Source organism: Watersipora subatra, chromosome 3 (assembly GCF_963576615.1).
Source record: "Watersipora subatra chromosome 3, tzWatSuba1.1, whole genome shotgun sequence".
NCBI classification, from domain to species: domain Eukaryota; kingdom Metazoa; phylum Bryozoa; class Gymnolaemata; order Cheilostomatida; family Watersiporidae; genus Watersipora; species Watersipora subatra.
Genome location: NC_088710.1, coordinates 34,992,819 through 35,012,557, shown reverse-complemented (window position 1 = coordinate 35,012,557; position 19,739 = coordinate 34,992,819). Strand labels below are relative to the sequence as shown.

At 36.3% G+C, this 19,739-nt stretch overlaps 1 protein-coding gene across 1 annotated transcript; it reads left to right on the top strand.

The window, feature by feature from the left end:
• The first annotated feature begins 1,072 nt into the window (after positions 1–1,072).
• LOC137390552 (gamma-aminobutyric acid receptor subunit rho-1-like) lies at positions 1,073–19,494 on the top strand. Its single transcript, XM_068076880.1, has 10 exons — positions 1,073–1,178; positions 2,878–3,031; positions 3,877–4,005; positions 4,428–4,510; positions 10,195–10,290; positions 10,582–10,674; positions 13,306–13,473; positions 14,441–14,594; positions 18,082–18,280; positions 19,285–19,494. The coding sequence occupies exons 1-10, from the start codon at positions 1,073–1,075 to the stop codon at positions 19,492–19,494; spliced, it is 1,392 nt and encodes a 463-aa protein (XP_067932981.1).
• Positions 19,495–19,739: the final 245 nt, after the last annotated feature.

Here is a 19,739-nt window from a genome sequence, read left to right as displayed (position 1 = left end):
CAATCACTAGGTGGCCAAGTATGTGACAGGCTGCTCAAAAGAACAACATCGTTTGGTCTTTCTTGCGTAAATGTAAAAGCTTCTTTGTTGGCAGTGATTTTATTACACCTCAAAAGGACATACTGGCCGTATGACTTCTGTATAGAGGTTTACTGCTAATGTTGGCTTAATGTTTTAATGTAGGCCTATGGACACATTTGATAGCAATAAAGATCTCTAATATCAATCCTTCTTTCTAGCTTTAGTTAAACTAAGAATTAAAGTTTAACTAAGCAAAGGTTAAGCTAAAAAGCTAACATTAAGATTTGTCTGAAATGTAAATGATTGTAACAGAGTACAAACAATTGTGGTTTGTATTTAATTGAACACCCCTAAAAATGTTGGAGAAATTCTCCGTCTCTCTTGTAATGTCTCTACTAACATATTCAAATTCATAAGCAATCCTTTGCCTTATTTTCAATTAGTAAATTATTTAGGACCTGATTACAACACATCGTTTTTCTTGTTAGGGATGGTTTTGAATGAGAATTGTCTGTAGGCTTTACTTAAAGGTTGGCACTCACACCTACCTGTATCTTCTGAACCCTGCAATGGCTGACGCTATCTCTAACTTGTGCGTTTCTCTGGCTAAAAGTCGCATGACCTGAGGTACACAGTATTAGAATTGAATCTTACTTTTTGTCAAAAAATAAGACAATCGCAATAAAATACACCATAAAAATCATTGATGAAGGCTCCGTGTGCGTAATAGCATGGCTAATCAAGGTGCAAAGCCCAGTTGGCGGGCAGTGAGCAGGGTGTGGCTCACATGGATAAAAATTGCTAGAGTATAAAAGAAAAAGAGAAAAGACAGCCCAATGACGCACTAACTACTCCAGCCTCGACAGCAGCTGTCGTTTCAAGACCATTTTAAATAGATTAGTTTTTTAGATCTCCTGGATGTCAGTAGGCGGCAAAGTCCATGATCTAGTTTCTATAAAGTTGTTACCAGACCCCTGTGTATTTATTACTGAATATATGTGACTTTATCTATACAAGACTTTATCAATACAGCCCGTTATCTATTTTCAGTATGATTGGGACTGGTCAAGTTGACAAAGCCCAGCTACAGGAAGCAATGAGTTTCTTAGGCAGCGCTCTCAACATCAGCAGCTATCAAGATGTTCCTCCATACAAAAGTAAGAAACTGTTGGATTGCCTTCATTTCATTGGCGTGACAGTGGGATAAATCAAAATAGTATTCATGTATTATGTTATTACATTAAATATATTATAACATACTCTAGCTGGTCAATAGATTCAATTGTAAATGAAGTAGATACGGATATTAAGAGAAATACTACCTGAGTCCTTAGAGGGATGGTTGTATGTTAATGACAATGTAGGGCTTTGGAAAAAATGGCGTGTATTACACAAAGGCTTGTTAAAGTCAACAATCAAGCTAGAACCAAATTGGTTTGTACCAAAATAAAGGCCCAGCAGTTGAGGAGATCACCAGAGCCAATCAAAACAGCCACTGAACAAACCAATCACCATAGAACATCTACAGCCAGCCAAGAACAATGGAGGAAAGGATTGTGAGGCCAAGCCTTTTCCCCTTGTAACAGTTCTGTGTCAGTTGGTCTAATGGAATTCTTTTGGTTTGACCAAATGTGGGCTCGGCTATTTGGCAAACGATTTTCATTGATAGCTAAAACATTGCTCTAATTTCAACTATGTTTGAATAGGGAAGTTTCTGTTTGCTTGCTTCCTTTTTTCTGTGTGCTTTTTGCTGTTTTCTGTTTGCACTAGCCAGAAACTAGTGCCTGTTATTAGCAGTACCTATGTTTGTCCGAATACTGGTAACTCTCTGACTAAAATTATATCTGCTTAACTATCCGCAGTTGAGAACTTCATTCACTTTAAGGTGGTGAGACTGAACAACCACTCGCTAAACAGTTATTCTACATGAGAAAATATTCTATTACACATTTATAGGTAGAGAGAAGGGGGGGGGGGAGAGCGAGAGAGAGAGGTTGGGGGGGGGGGGGCTCATCGAACAAAGACAAATGCGGTATATAACGCAGCAGCACTGATTTCTTAAGGATTCAGTCGAGCTCTTTCTGGTACATTAGGACTTAGAGCCTTGCAAAGCCAGATGACTAATAAATAAGGCCTTGCAGAAAATGGTTTATCACAAGTTAAGCACAGCAAAACTAGATAATTAATAAACAAGGTCTTTTAGAAAATGGTTTTTAGTAAGTCGAACATAATAATACTTGATGATCAATAACTAGGGTGTTGCAAAGATCAATGTGTGTTTTATACATGACCTCGGTAGACAATTTGGTGGAAGCAATTTGTAGCTTCACCTCCAAGTATTCACATATTTCCAAGGCGCTTTATCTATACTTGTACTTACCTTGCCTGTACTTGCACTTACCTTCTCTGACTTGTACTGATCTGGTCTGTACTTGTACTTACTTTGTCTGTACTTTTACTTACCTCGCCAGTACTTGTACTTACCTTGTCTGTATTTGCACTTACCTTATCTGACTTGTACTGATCTTGTCTGTACTTGCACTTATCTTCTCTGACTTGTACTGATGTTGTCTGTACTTGCACTTACCTTCTCTGTACTTACCTTGTCTGTATTTGTAATGACCTCATCTGTACTTGTACAGACCTTGTTTGTACTTGTACTGACCTTGTCTGTACTTGTACTGACCTTGTCTGTACTTGTATTGACCTTGTCTGTACCTGCCCTTATCTTTTTGTATATACCGTATAATGTACAACAGCATGTGTTATGGCAATATTGAGTTTGTCAGAACTGTTAGGAAATCTATTGAGAGATGCTGGCCAAAGTGATTTATTACTTACCATTCCTGATTGCAGGGAACAAAGTAGAATGCTCAGTGCATATCAATAAGATCAGCGATGTCAAGGAGAAATTTCAAAGTTTCACTCTTGACCTTTACTTAGTTACTAACTGGACTGACTATAGGCTCAACAGCACTGCCTTTTTCACACAGTTTACCTTACCAGATAAGTATGTACCAGGTGAATCGGCAGCGTACAGCCTGCCGCTTTACATAACTTTAAACCATCATAGTTTGTGCTGAATATGTTTGTTAATAATACAGAGATGATCGGCTTCCTTCCACAATGGTGGTACAGCCGTGTGTTACAATACTATGGGCTTATTTTATGATATTATATATGTTTTTGTTTGAGCAACTGAAAAGATGTCAGTTGTAATAGGTCAGCATGCTTGTAGCCAAAGGCTAGGTTAAAGGATTAAAAATGCTTGCTAAATATAGAAAGCAACATAAACTCAGTTGTAGAGCAGATTTTATGTTTTAAGAACACCATTTCATCATCTTTTAATGGTCGTCGAAACCCTACCAAATAAGGATGAAAGAAAAATAATATTTGCTTTAAAGCTTACATATAACTACGAGAAATACTATAAGATATTATTCTTTATACTTAATATAGCATTATACTTGAATGTTGATCCACTTGATATGGTTGGTGTATTTTAATATTAGCTCTGATAACTGTAAATTCATTTGCTCAAAGATAAATAGTTGAGCTGCTAATGGTTCAGTGTTGTAAGTGCATCTAACATTACTCTGAAGTTTTAAAAAAGATTATCTTATAGTAGTATTCTTGACTACTTTAGAGATGTTATTTAGACTACTCAGGCTAACATGATTACAGCAGTTGATGGAAGTCTTCACTATGAGTACGCCTACTATAGTCAAATGTCTGTGTAACTGCTCAAACATTTAAACACAGGATATGCTCTGGCAAACAGCTTGATGTAGTTTACAGAAATATCGAGTTGGAAAATAATTAAAAATTTTTACAAGATAAATTTATATTTTTTAGATACTTGCAAAAGATTTGGATTCCTGATGTTGGCTTTGCAAATGCAATAACGGGGCTAGTGCATAAGGTTACAGACAAACATTCTTATGTGACAATACGACCGGGTGGTAAAATCCAACTGTCAACATGGTAAGAGATGAATCTAATTATGTGAAAATCTGCGCTTGTGATGTACTAACATTTATGAGCCGGTGGTTGCCATGCCTTGGTACCTGCTGTTATTTGACATTGGTCATGTGCCAATGTCAGATAACAGCAATTGTTATCACTTGTCTAGCAACTAGCAACCTGTTAGCACTTGTCACAAGCTAGAATCTGTCTTGACTTCATATTTTCCTGTCTTGCCATGGTTTAACACTTGCTATAGGCTGGCACCTGCTATGAAGTGGTGAGGGTCTCATACAAGTGACAGCTAGACTGAATACTTCACAAAGGCATACATGCAGCTAAATTCAAGGTCTAGCATTTTTTGTACTACAAAAGTGTTCGCAAAATTTTAAAATAGTTTATGCATTACAAAATTGTCCCTGACAATTATTGATCTTTAACAGGGTTGCAGTGGAGTTGTCTTGCCCCATGGACTTTACTTACTATCCTATGGATACTCAGCTATGTGAGCTACAGCTGCAGAGCTGTAAGTAATCCAACTGCATAATAAAAGAATTAACTCTACTAGTTTCTGGTATTCACTACTACTTAAGTTTAGAATAGCCAAGGCAGTGCCTACTGATAGGAAGCAAAGGCTATGACTCCAATGCTTTAATGCAGGGGTCTGCAACCCGTGGCTCTGGATATGCATGCGACTCTTTCATCCCCGCCGCTGCGGCTCTTTCTGACTTTAATTTATTTTCCCTTTTTTTATCATATGCCAAATAATTCATAAAAAATATATAAGTTTTTTCACTAGATTTTATAATATTATTTAAAAAATGTAATTATCGTGATAAATTAAACATTGTCGCTTGTTATGCGTCATTATTTATGCGCCATTAAAACCGCCAAAATTACAACAGCCGGCACGACACTTCTTGATTTTTTTACCTCAGGTAGGCAAACTATGGCGAATACTAAGGAAAGAGACAGAGGAAAATAGAACATTTAATCCTACGTGGGCTGATTCGTTTGCTTTCCCTGCTGATGAGACTGGTTTACCAGTTTGCTTAATATGCAATGAGAAACTTGCAAACAACAAAAAGTCAAATGTCGCAAGACAAAAAAATGCTCAAAAATATCTAGAGGGAGATGAGAGAAAAAAGGCCATTTCGGAACTGATGCGTAAGGCTAATTTGAGCAAAAATCATTTCAAGAAGTGGATGAAGTCTGCAAATTCAACTACATATGCTAGTTTTGTGGCCGCTCAAAAAATAGTCAGGCATGGAAAGCTGTTCACTAATGGAGAATATATAAAAGAATCATCCGTTAAGATTTCTGAGCATCTGTTCCTGGACTTCAAAAATAAGACTGAAATTGTGCAGAAAATCAGGGATATGCCCTTGTCTGTGGCGTTTTGTTAAAAGAAGGACTGAATTAAACATGAACATTGCAATTTTTCTTGAAAGTAACCTTAAAAACAAAGTAATATTTTCATGTTATGTTCAAGTTATTATTAGCTATTTTATTGTTCCTCGCAAAAGTGTAATTTGTTTTCTCAGCAGTTAAATCATTATACATGCCACACCCTTTCATTTTATGATGTAAACATAATATAAAAGCATTAAAAGCTAAACAAAATAGTATTACATGTAGTATTTATTCTTTTTTTAATTCAAAGTATCGAAGGGGGTTTATGGCTCCCATTGCGTTCTTTCTTGTGAAAAATGGGTCCAAATGGCTCTTTGAGTGGAAAAGGTTGTAGAGCCCTGCTTTAATGCCTCCACAGGTTAGAAACATGCGTTGATGTTTACTTCATAGTGGTTTATACGCACTCCATATTTATTAATAATACCATGATATAGGTTTAGGTTATATGAGAAGGTTATGAGGCTACATACGGAGTCAATACCCCGTATACTTTAATGGATATTCTCAATGATTTTTCTTATTTTTATCAGCTGTAGAATTTGTCGTCCTGGCAGGCTTATCATTTTCAGTATCTTTCAAAAATGAAAAAGTACAATCGTTGATAGCTGCATTAGCCAATAAAATAGAAATGATGCAGCGGAGCTCTAAACACCAAAAACTTGCTTCTACCTTCAATGGCCAAATCTGTATCAATCGTTAGTCTGTGTAGTTCATGAATGTAGTAGTTATTACTAGTTTGTGGTACTTATATGTAGTCGTTGGTAGTGGTTATATGTAGTAGTTAATGGTAGTTAGTAGTGGTTATTAGTACTTATATGTAGTAGTTGGTAGTAGTTATATGTTGTGCTTAATGGTAGGTATATGTAATAATTAGTCATGGTAATATCTAGTACCAGTAGTTAGTTATTATATGTAGAAGATAGCACTAGTTAAACAAGATTATGATATCTAAATTAATACTGTTTCCAAAGTTCCCTTCGCTAGGGTCTTGGGTGTATAAGAAAAGCAGCGTTTGAGAGTGCTTGGGGTGTTGAAATTTCCACAAGTCTATATGAGAAATTACTGCTATAGTTTGACTCTGGGATGTGTATGAGAGCTAATCACAGTTCTATAGTAATAAGTACTAATATATTAAGATAACTAAGACATGTTGTGAATTTAGAGTAATTAGTTAGGTAGACCTAACTAGGTGGTGCATGTCCATAAAATAATACAGCCATATACTGTACGTAAAAGCACAAAGTAGAATAACTGAGAAAGAAAACTAAAAGTGTAGCAACATAAAACTTGGCAGATAATAACATAATTTGACTGAGTGCCTACTATAATACTATGATGCTATTCAATGTGCTATAAATGTCCATGCATCTGCTTTGATAGTAGTACCTACACTGCTACCAGCTCATCGGCTTGAAAGACTATTGCTCGCAGGGCAATCTATATACATAAATTTCAGTGTTTGTTTGTCTGCCTTTTGTGCGTCCGGTTATAGCAATAAAATTATGAGAACAAAAACCCATTTCGCACTGGATATGAACTTAGAAGCTCCAGTTTTTTAGACAGGCCCGCTAGCCATTAAGCCACACAGCCTATTTGCATTACAATGGAATATCTGCGTATATACTTATTACACCTGCCAATGTTTAATGGTGATTGGTTAAGATACCTACCCTTCACACTTAAACTAATTTACTAAAAAAATTTTTACAAGAAGAAACATTTGTGATTAGACTTTTCAAATTTCTATAAATGTCTAGACATTGATAAAATAATAATATAATAAAAGAAATACCCAATGAATTTGACTAATGTAAGCTAGTACCTTACCCCAATGAAAGCCGCGTCTTTCGTCTAAAGCCAGCTCGCGTTACGTTATGAGTAATGATCTCTCACGCACTCATAAACTTGAGGCGTGCTAGTATTTTTGCAAGCTATACATAAGTATTCATCTTATTATTCCAATGTATGGCAAGGCAGGGTAGTGTAGTAGGTCAGCTTGCCAGTTTTCACACTTACAGGTTCCGAGTTCAAATCTCATGCAATGCGAATTTTTCATTTCCCATACTTTATCCCTATAACTGGACATCTGACAGACAGACAAACACTGAGATTTATATATAGGTCTATACTAGCTGTGCTACCCAGCGTTGCCTGAGTATTAAAAATCCGCTTATAAACGATTGAAAGTAATGAGAGTTGCCTATCACTTGCTATTAGTCTGAGACATTGCCAATGGATAATTTGAGTAAGTTTACTAATAAGAGCTACCGCTTCTCATGATGTTACGCCCTTGCTTTGAGTCGTGACGAAGAGCTGTAGTGTACAGTATTTGCTCCCATATAGTGACATATATCCCCTAATGAATCCTTCAAGCGTGTGTGGCTAAATTGATAAGGCATTGAACTGGTGAACCGGAAGGTCCGAGATCAAATCTTCTACAATACAAATTCATACATTCATACATATTCTAAAATATTAATTAATAACTATAGCTGGACAAACACACAAACAGATCCACTTTGAGAAATATATATACAGATGAATAGAAGATAGATAGCATAAACTTAATTAAACTTACAGCACACACAGAAATAAACAAACACCTTCATTTAAAAGTTAGAATAGTAAATAAATGTTGATTTTCTGTGCAAAAACCTTATGATTACTTGTGCAATACCGGGCATTCACTACTACTAGTAAAAAGGTGTTTTTTGGGTATTTTATATGTCGCTCACTAGATTATCCAAGAACGATATCTAATCGATGCGATGCCATCTATTAATAATCATAAATTTAGAACTATTCTTTTTATGCCGCTTCAACTCTACTAACAAAATATGACTCTATATATAGAGTGTTAGTGGACGAATACAATAGTAACAGTTTTAGCATTCGCTGAACATTTCGGTTACCAGGCAAGTGTTTGGTTCACGTAGAATACAAAAGCTTGCTACTTATACAAAGATCTCAGGCCATGGAGTTTATTGATGAATGAATGAATGTCATCTATGCACTATCAATGTGTATTGATGATGTTCATTAATGAACATTAATGCATTCATGTTTATGGCTCTATTACAAATAAGTAAAACCCGTTTTTCTATAAATCCTAGGAGCCGTCTTGCTTACTTGCTGTTCTGTCATAGAAGCACATAAATTTAACTAGTAAAAACTAGTCAGTGAAATGAGCATGTTTGTGTTTGCAGGTCACTAATAGTTTTATAAGCCTTTATCACTGATATCATGGTGTTCAATGATGAATTGAGAAGTATAGCTTGCAGCAACGAATCCTGTATGACTCAATTATTTTGTACCATTGTTTAAAACAACCATTGAAAAGCCTACCATAATACTTTGATTGCAAGCTGAACTTCATATCCCTACACTAGGTATTTTCCTAGTGTATAGAAATCTAACGATACTTTTTGACAAGGTTAGACTGCTGACTGACTGATAGGTCAAACCTAATGGACCCAAGTGAGCCCTTTTGCTGCTAGAACGTCAAGAGTACTGACTGAATAACTACTAGTCTTCATAGCAGATCTCTACTCAAACAACTGAGTAAAAGAATCAGACTCGATGAGAGCCACTCATAAATTTCCAGCAAACTCAATGAATTTAAAAAAAAACCTGTTCTTACTGTGAATGCTGGAAATTATGGATACTAAAAGACTTCTATGTGAGTGCTTTGACGCTATATTTTTCAACCTTTTCCTTATAGTGCTGTTCTATTAGAGGTGGCGTTCAAATAAAGGTGGCGCTCATTTAGAGGTTTTACAGCATAGACCTATTAACTATACTAGACTGGGCAATCCAATGCATCACGGCTCAGCATTGTGTCCCACTTAAATAGCCACATTCTTCGCGACGTAACGTCAACGCTTTGTTCACTTGCAGCTGGTCAGGCAAGCGAGTCATCATTGTTTACATTGAGAGAATGGCTGAGACAGCTTTGTTGCTACATGTAATTTGACATAACTACTAAAGTACACAAGATATTGGTTTAAAATTTTAGATGCAAAGCTTATACACTGTGCTTTTCCTACCCTGCAAATTTGTAAACATAAAGTTGAATATTTCATATGTAAAGTGCCAGTAAAAATGTATATTGATCTATTCAAAAATATTGCAAAATTATCAATGTTGCCCTATGCTATGGGCTAACATGTCAGATAGCTAGGTGCACAAACTGATTTCAAATGCATACCCACTGGTAAATGGTACACTGATCGCAGTCTGCCATGAATATAAATGTTGGGTCTTAGGTGTTATGCAAACAGCATCAGAAAATAGGTCTATGTTCACTTTGTTGCTTTGTTCACGTTGCCTAGTCCAGGCCATATTTTTAAGTAGGAAGCCATGGAGAGTGGAGCAACTACCAGCACTGGAAATGATTCAAAGGTAAATTTTACTTAAATTGTTTTCAAGTGTGGTTGTGAGAGGTACCTAGATATGAAGAGCAAGAAATCTTGCAGATTTTTTCGAGATATGCATACAAATAATAGTTATTCCAAAATGTTTTCCTAAAGTTCATTGTTGGCACTAATATTTGAAAAGTTGCTTCGCACAAAGAGGTGCCAACCGCGAAGTAGACAAAGTGTTGTCCATTTCATGAAGTTTTTCATGACCATGGCAGGTGGACATGGGCTAGTAAATGAGTATGGTGATGGCTGCCATACTAGAACCTACTGCTGTACCAAGGGTATTTGATTCTCCGCCAAAATATTTACAACCGACTCAACCAAAGCATAGACGGACTGTTATGCCGACCAACACTATCTAAATCATCTCCACCAGACCGAGATGAGCCAGTCCGGGAACCTTCACTTTGCTATGAAGAGCCAACAGCCGCCAAGCAATCTGAAGAGATCATTCCCGACCCTCTACATAAGCGTACCTCATACCTTGGAATAGGGAATTAAATTTTTCAAACATTTCGCGAGGCCAAGTATTTACTTCTGTACAAGCTTAAACAAGAGCATATAGAAACACTGTCCTCAAAGATTCGGGCCAAGGGAGGTTTCAACAATAATCAAGATATCCGGAGCTTCAAATCTGCTCTGAGAGCTCAACTAGTGAAAACAGACATCACACCAAGCACGAGTGCTAACTGTCTTGATTGTGATAGCTCAGATGGCTCCTGTTCCCTACTTCTCTCATCTAAACGAAGAAAAATTCTTGTAGAAAGTGAAGATGACTTCCATGATTATTTGGAATCAAGCGAACGGCTGGAAATCGATCTGTCAAAATCTGTCTCGGACATAGTTGAGTACATCGGTAGGTAAATACAACCAATTCCTCCAAATTTTCTACAAAACAAGAGATCTGGCACACATTGCAGCCTAGCTGCATGTGCTAAACTGCATGACTGCCCATATTGTGGTACATGATTTAGGTATGTACATGTATTTTGGTATTAGCTACTTTCACTTATTGTTAGTGTATAGAACAGATATACAGGTAGCAGAGTGGCTTGAAATAATACTGCAGCGGATCAGTGAGATGTAGGTAAATTTATTTTACGGTTGATACATATACTTTTTATAATAATATTAACATATAATATTTATTTAGCAGGCTATGTGGTACAGAGCTTAAAACTCAACTGCAATGACTGCACCAGCTTTATAGCCTCCTGTCCAGGTTAAAGGCGTGGTCACACGAGCACCGAACCGACGTAGGATCGGTTCGGAGGCTGGTTCGGTTCGTGGCACATGTCACACGGCATCCGAAGTCACTTCGCTTCCTAGATACCATACGTATAGAGACAGGACACGGTTTCATTAGTAGTTGTTATGTATTTGAGTTAAATATTTCTATTGTAAACAAAAAACTTTGAGGAACAGTTATAAATTATAATTACACAGCAGATTTATCAGAAGATCGTTCAGTTACTCAAAATAAATCACTCGATACTAAGATTTTGCTAACCCTTCCCATCAACATAATTATATTTTTTTATTAACATATGAATGTTTTTCTATGCTGAGTACATAACAAACAAAAACAGTCTTTATCATAGTACTGTGGTTTTACATAAATAAATCAGTCAACGATACTTCATCAGGATGAATATGACACATTACTTATATTCTACACGAAAGAAAATCACAACCATTCCCTTACATTTATGCAAAACTTAAGTGCAAGATCTTACATTTATGCAACCCAATCACAAGTCCGGGTGAACCTTGTCGTAAATTGCTTCATGTTGTTTATTTAACGAAATAAAAGTATCGTCCCATTTCTTTTTTAACTTTACTCATACGCACGTAAGGAGAAATGTGACGCGTGCTCGCTAGAATTCTAGAATTTTAACCAGCCAATAAGAGCAAGGGTTCGGCCCGAAATTTCGAGCAGTACCGAAATAGTTCGTTTCGGCTAGAAATGTCTTCGGCCGAACTTTTTACAGCTGAGAGCGACGTCGTTTTGCGTCATTTAGTTCGGTTCGGTGCTCGTGTGACCATGCCTTTACGCACCAGGGATGATGCGACACTAATCAGGGTAAAAGATAGAGGTGGTCTGTTTACACCTCATCCTGTCATCACAAAGATATGTTTAGGCTCAGAACAGATTATACGGCGGTGTGTCGACTTACAAGGAATCACTGCAGACATACACAAGCTGGTGGTCACTAAGACTCTTTCATTGGCTTTACAAAGCAATTTGCATCAGGAATTTCCATGCTCAAGTCACAGCGCAGCCAGCTTAGTTAAAACTATCCCATCCAGATATGTCAGAATTAGAATTCACCACGAGGCTACAAAGGTAGCAGCTAACAAAAGTAATCCTAGATCAAAGCTCAGCCGACTAGTCGTCTTTAGTCATGTGTAGCCTGTCACAATAATTATGTCTAGAAAAGTGTACCATTTGTCGTTTGTTTTCTACGATTTTTCTGATGCTGTTTGCATAACACCTAAGACTCAACATTTATGTTCATGGCAGACTGCGATCAGTGTACCATTTACCAAAGTGTATGCATTTGAAATCAGTTTGTACACCTAGCTATCTGACATGTTAGCCCATAGCATAGAGCGACATTGATAATTTTGCAATATTTTTGAATAGATCAATATACATTTTTACTGGCACTTTACATATGAAATATTCAACTTTATGTTTACAAATTTGCAGGGTAGGAAAAGCATAGTGTATAAGCTTTGCATCTAAAATTTTAAACCAATATCTTGTGTACTTTAGTAGTTATGTCAAATTACATGTAGCAACAAAGCTGTCTCAGCCATTCTCTCAATGTAAACAATGATGACTCGCTTGCCTGACCAGCTGCAAGTGAACAAAGCGTTGACGTTACGTCGCGAGGAATGTTGCTATTTATGTAGGACACCGTGGCTTCGCATTGCCCAGTCTAGTATAGTTAATAGGTCTATGTTTTACAGTAAATACACTTCAGCTTGCTTTCCAATGCCATAGGCTAGTACAACAATTTTAACCAGAAAATGATGTGAATCAAAACACATTTTTTGCTGAGGATTATTATTGAAAAACAGCATTTTAAATGTTGACACGAATACTTTAAAACATAAAGAACATTAGGGAGTCTTCTTGTTTTCTTTCTCAACCTGTCTTAGTCAATTTGAGCTTGCCTATCCTTTTGTGATCCATATAGCTGGAGCAGGCCAAGAATTGTCTCTTTAATGGCTAGCACAGTGGTGCTTGCCAGCTGATGTTTCTCGCAATGTTCCAAGTGACTACATTTCAACCCACAACACCATAACATCTGTTTATCAATAAATACAATAGCCTTTGCGTCAAAAGATTAGCTGAAGGCAAACAAGTAGGAGCCAGCAGTTTAGGTGTTTCACCTTTTGAACTTTGATAAACTATAGCGATCTGCTCTACCTGGCAGCTTTAGAATTCGACAGAATTACATGACAAAATGTTTTTAAGGGCGATACAGTGATGACGATGTACTTCTGAGTTGGCAGAAAACAAACTCCGATACAAAAGAGACAGAAGACATTGAAATAGCCCAGTATGACCTCCACATTATCAGTGACCAGCAACTTCAAGAAGAGGCTAGCAGCAAAACTACCAGCTGCCGAGTGACATATGACTGTAAGTGAAGCTTGGTGTGACATAGACGATGTTTCCATGCTTTGAATAGTTTTGAAGTTGCCCGCAGCTGACTATTTTGCACCCCAGAGTTTCAATGATTCGGGATTGCACAGAGTATATAGATATTTCCAAGATTTGCAATGTTTCTCTCCAAACACAACTTGTTAAAGTAGACTCACTTTCTCACAGCGAATGCCTTCGAAAAAATTTAATTAAACGAAATGGTGTCAAATGCGTTCAAACTTTACTGATTCTATGATTCGGAGTGGAAGCAACTCCAAATCCATTCGAGACATGGTTATTACAGTGATAAACTAAGAGCCATAGCCATGTATGGTACTCTAGGACTTGAATGCTCAAAGTGTATTAGCAAAGATTTCAGCATACTCTGTTGTCTCAATAGATCCAGCTAGGTTCTCTGACTCAATAAATGTAACCTTCAACATCAGGCATGTTTCCATTTACTCTTGCTAGTGGCTACTGTGACATCAGCTTGTGAAAATAACTCCATCTAAAGTAACTTTACCAATGTACCTGTGTTTCTACAAGATAGAAAACTGCATGCTTCGTTCATGTATTTACTTAATGCACCCATGTTTGTGACTTTATTACAATTAAGTAGAACTCGTTTTTCTATAAAGGCTAGGAGTTGTCTTCTTTACTTGCTGTTCTGTCATAGAAGCACATAAATTGAGCTAGTAAAAACTATTCAGTGAAATGTGCATGTTTGTGTTTGCAGGTCACTAATAGTTTTATAAAAGTTTATTACTAGGCTGTAAAATAACACAAAAAGCTTTTGTTGAAATTCTTTTGAAAGTTCACTTCTATATTTAGTTTGTAACTCACTTCAAGCATTGCTTCCTGCTGCTAGCGTAAAAACAAATGTACTGCTTTTTTGTATTTTAATTATTCAAATATGTTTTGATGGAAGAAGCAATTCATCGTAATATTATATTATATATTATAGCTGCTCTCCAGGGAAACTATTCTTGCTTAGAACTGAAGTTTGGTTTAAGACGAAAGCTGAGGTTCCACGGATTTGATGTTTACCTTCCTTCAACCATGATTGTGCTTATTTCCTTCCTAGCATTAATCATAGACTACAACATCGTACCCGCTAGGTAAGGTGCATAGTACTTCATGCTAGATGTTAGAAAAGAAATGTCTATATAAGTATTCCGTAGAGAACTATGTTTGTTTAGTTGTCTCCCCTGCTATTTGTTGAAACATGAATATATCTACGAGTAACGCATGTCTATGATATTATTTGCCTGCTCTGTTGTTTGTGCAATTGTACTGTGTAACTGCCACAGCAGGTTTATACCCATGGCAGACCAGAGCTGATTGGCCGATGCACAAAAATCAACTTTTATATAAACATATAAACTACTGAAATAAAACTGAAATACAACGCCAGTTAGTATTGGTGTGCCACTTAGAATTTGCAGGCACTAAACTAGCTCACAAAGGAATCTGACTAAACATAAAGGTTAGAAGCATAAGGAGATACGAGTAAACCAGACCAAACTAATTTTTCTTTAGCAATTTTGCCCATATTTGGTAGTATAATGTTTTGTTAGTTCTTTATGAGTTTAGTGGTTGAACATGTTTCTAGGCAAAAATTCTTTAGCTAAATTAAGTAGTGCGCATTATGATGAGAAAATTACGGACCAGAAATATTGGGCTACACTTTGAGCACAAGGCAAGATAACTTCGACTGCAAAGTTACCTAAACCCATTTTGTAGTATTGCTGCATTTTGCAGCCGTACTACCAGCAAATGATAAAAATGGCCTGAGACAGTTTTATCAATTTTTCAATTATCACCACTGGTAGGTAGCCATAATATAAAAAAAACATAAAATTTGCTGTGTTCATGGCAGTTGCTGGTACTTCTTTGAAGCAAATTAGTTGAATTTCCAGTCAGATGCTTACTAAAACTGGGTGCACAACCAACCTGCAGGCCAAGAACTTGTCTGACATTTGAAATACTACAGTAGACGCCCCTACAACATAAATAATCTATTCAGAAAACATTTATGTTATATAGCTTTAAAATGATGTAAAAGATTTAAAAGATGTAAAATAAATACACGTAAATTGTTTAACCCGCTCCAAGGTCAAAAGGTCCAAGGTCTATGCTGCGAAAGAATGGTGTGTCTAAAATAAGCTAAAAATAATTTATCTAGTAGATACCCCAGATTTTTGTATATGTCATTTTATCTCCCAAGTGTGGCAAGAAAGAGAAAATTTCTTCAAGGCTAACTAAGGGTCTCTTGTTATTAAAATTGAATTTGAGAACTTGCACTGACTTGCTACTTAACGTTAGATAGAATTTCTGATGTAATACGAAGCAAAACTTTACTTAATTTTTTTACTTTAAGTGGATTTTATGCTCTAGGCGGTTTACATAATACGAGCATCTACTGTATTGTTCTAGCTGTGCTGCCCAGCGTTGCCCCGGTAATAAAAAAGCCCTTGGACAGAAAATTGCTCTGTATTTAACATATAACAACATTTGTCATTCTAACTTTCAAACTGCACATTATGAGAAAGGTTTTGATGAATAGCTTCTAATGGAACCGTAACATTTTTTAATACACAGACACTTCTATGCAAGAATTGTTATTAATAGTTCGACATAATCAGGCTTTTTATTTTGTTTTCTCAGTTCATATTAATTGTATCATTGCCGAATCATATTTTATTGTAATCATAGCCAAATAGACTTAATTTAGCTATTAATTGCTAATTATTTCACATTTACATCTAAACCCTTTTATAGTTGTTTTATTTTTTAAATTTATTTGACCTGCACAAAACATTTTCCTTATATGAAGTTTGAAAGTTACAGTTGTTTGACAAAGTTTGAAAACCTTCACAGTTGTTTTGTATTTACTCATAATTTATTTCAACTACACAAAACACTTCAACAACAACCCAATTGGTACTGGTGTGAATGTAAAAATGAGATATCGTACTGTCTGTGTCTGACCGAACGGAGCGAGAATGTCAAAGCTCTTCCCATAAGTGTCCGCGTGAGAAGAATTGGCCTTGATCCCATGTATAGTAATTAAACCTTACGAAATAACATTTCTTAACAGGGGCATCGTAACGTGTGGGCACGATGCTAAAATAATAGTAATAGCTGGACAATCAAAACGACGAATACAGATACGACCAACTTTGAGAAATATATATAGATAGAAGTAGAGTCATAGCGTATCACAAACTCGACACTTTCTTTCTTCCTGTTGAGCTACTCTGCTGGGTGAGAGAAGCGGAATTACTGAGAATTTAGACCAAGAAAGAGAAGCTACTGTCTTTATTTATTTTTTTTATTTTACTATTTATTTTGCATCTCTCGTTGACAATCGTAAATGGAAAAAGTAACGGGAAATAGGTACAAGGCTCAGCCAGCAATTTATAGTAAAGTTGTAGATCAATTGACAAGCATAAGCTATCCTATGGATCAGCCAATGGATTCGACTTCTAATAAGTTTTGCAGGTGGGTGGCTTAGGTGGATGATCTAGGTGGGTGGTCTAGGTGGGTGGTTTAGGTGGATGGTCTAGGTGGGTAGTCTAGGTGGGTGGTCTAGGTGGGTGGTCTAGGTGGGTGGTCAGTTATGCAGTTTGAGAAAAATTAGTTTTTTGCGCTGCATTCGCCAGCATGCTGGGTTGGTAACCATTGTGATATCGCCGTGTGATTGGTCACTGTTGGTGGCACCTACTTGTGCCCCAATGAGATTTGAGGCCTTGGGCTTTTGGGGCTACCTGTGTGTGTGTGCCCCATTCATAACTGTTAGTAATTTGTGAGACTTTGAGCGAATAACATAGACATTTATTTCTAAAGTCGACAACGTTGAAGTCATCTATACAATTCAGAAACACCAAAGGTAATAGATTTCTTAAGAAACGTTTTCATATTTATTAAATTATGTTATAGTCTTTGTTATATTAATTACATGAAATTGCATAAAACCAATATTTGTTTTGGACATGTTGTCACTCAACTTTTCGTTTTTATTATTGTAGTATCGCAGTCATTATTGTACATTTTAGATTTCACAGCGGTGAAAGCAAATGAACTAGTCATTTACCAGCAGTGAAGTCCTTTAATTGTATCGCTCTAAATAGATATCATAACGCAATTTGTTACACAACTCATCAGCTAATAGAGTTTAGTAATAGATCAAACTACCAGCGACAGCGAATCGTCATCACCGAAGTGGTGCACATTGTACAAGCTGTCGTTGAGGTTCGGCAAACTATCAGGAAAGTTTGACAGCTGCAAGCATTTTTGACATATCAGCCTTGCTTCGTTGAAGCCATCCTCGTACATCTTCGTAGCACATAGCCGAAATGTACACCAGAAGGACAACGCCAACATATGTCGATATAGTGCCCATGAGCTTTTATATTCATAGGGAATATTTTAAGACTTCAGCGGCCCATCAGCTATGAAAACCCTGAAAAGCATCTCACCAGTTCACAAAAGCAGTTTAGTGTTATAAATGCCATTTTTAAAAAGATAGCTCTGAATAGGCAAAATTTGAAATCAATTTTTTCAGAATTGATCTGATTTGAAATGCGTTCTCCTGTATTTTAGGATAACAATTGGGTCACTGAGCATGACAGCAACAACAAATATAGCCAAATCATACAGACAGAGAGCTCCTTCGGTTTCCTACATGAACGCTGCTGATGTATGGATATGGGGCTGTCAGGCTTTAGTATTTGCTGTCTTCCTAGAGTTTGGAGTAGTCAATTACTTCAATAGAAAATCTCCAAAGCAGTCTAATAAAAAGGTAAGCATGCAATGAGATACAAGAAATATGAAATAATTATTATTCCTAGGCATATGTATATGATTACAACCAAGCAAGTATATATTTAGTGGTTCTAAACCTTAAGCCATAACCTACATACAAATAAAAGCAGTAGACGATAAGTACTATTCTATAAAGGCAGTCGTATGGCTATGTTCTTCACATTTTTTGGAGTTTTCCACTCATGTGTACAGTACATATTTTTTACATTTTAAACCTCACTGCGTTTTCCTTTTTTCCTTCATGGCTCGAAGTCGTTAGTGTAATAAAACATCAAGCATCTAATTCAATACAAACCGCAGTCAAACTATAAGCTCTACAAATGTTTGAACAAAAAAAAGAACACCTGCTACTGGTCTCACTTTGTAGACAAGAATAGTTGGTAGAAAATATAAATGTGGTTGCATGACATCATAAGTTACAAATAATTCAGTAGCAACTGTAATGCATGTCAGGCATAACACTGCTAATCTATGTCATGAGTGAAAATCTAAAGAAGCAGATGCCTTCGTGAATTGAATGGCTTATGATTACCGTAGTTTGCTGACCTGATGACCTGATGACCTGGTGACAGCAGGCCATCTCAAAGCTGAAGATGAACGTGACACATCACTTTAATACCTTAGTTAATATTAAAGGCCTTTAATATAAACTTAAAGTCTGTCTCTTTCACAATGTTGTTGTGTTACTTTTATTTCCTTGCCTTATGCTGAACAGAGAGGTTTAGTTATAATAGATCACAATAGATTATATAACATTAAGTTATATTAATTTATAGTCATATTACACTATACTATAGTAGATTGTATAATATTACAATATATTATATTGTATTATATTAAAATTTATTATATTATAGTGTATATGATATTATATAAACAATATATTGTATTGTGTAATATTGTAACATATTATGCTATATTGCAATATATAACATTGTTTAATACGGTATTAATATGTGAACTATATTCATTGTTATCCAGGGCAGCTTTCTTTGGAGATGGAGATCTCCTTCTGCAGAACAAGTTGATAAAATTGCCAGAGTTATCTTCCCATCAGTTTTTGCCTTGCTGACAGTCACCTACTGGGGATATTGGTTGACTGAGTCAGAGTACACCAATAGCATTACAGATGTGATTTTCAAGTTGTTGGCAAAAGAAAGAGCAGAGAGTGGAGCAAAGATACCTGGCTAAAAACAAGGACACCTGGCTAAAAACAAGGATACCTGGCTAAAAACAAAGATACCTGGCTAAAAACAAGGACATCTGGCTAAAAACAAGAATACATGACTAAAAACAAAAACACCTGGCTAAAAACAAGGATACCTGGCTAAAAACAAGGATACCTGGCTAAAAACAAAGATACCTGGCTAAAAACAAGGATACCTGGCTAAAAACAAGGATACCTGGCTAAAAACAAGGATACCTGGCTAAAAACA

Bases quoted from the DNA above. Each gene is read 5' to 3' on its own strand.
- LOC137390552 (XM_068076880.1), top strand. From the start codon at position 1,073: ATGATTGGGACTGGTCAAGTTGACAAAGCCCAGCTACAGGAAGCAATG. The intron at 14,595-18,081 runs GTAAGGTGCATA...CCTGTATTTTAG, and splicing joins TACAACATCGTACCCGCTAG to GATAACAATTGGGTCACTGA. The intron at 18,281-19,284 runs GTAAGCATGCAA...ATTGTTATCCAG, and splicing joins CAAAGCAGTCTAATAAAAAG to GGCAGCTTTCTTTGGAGATG.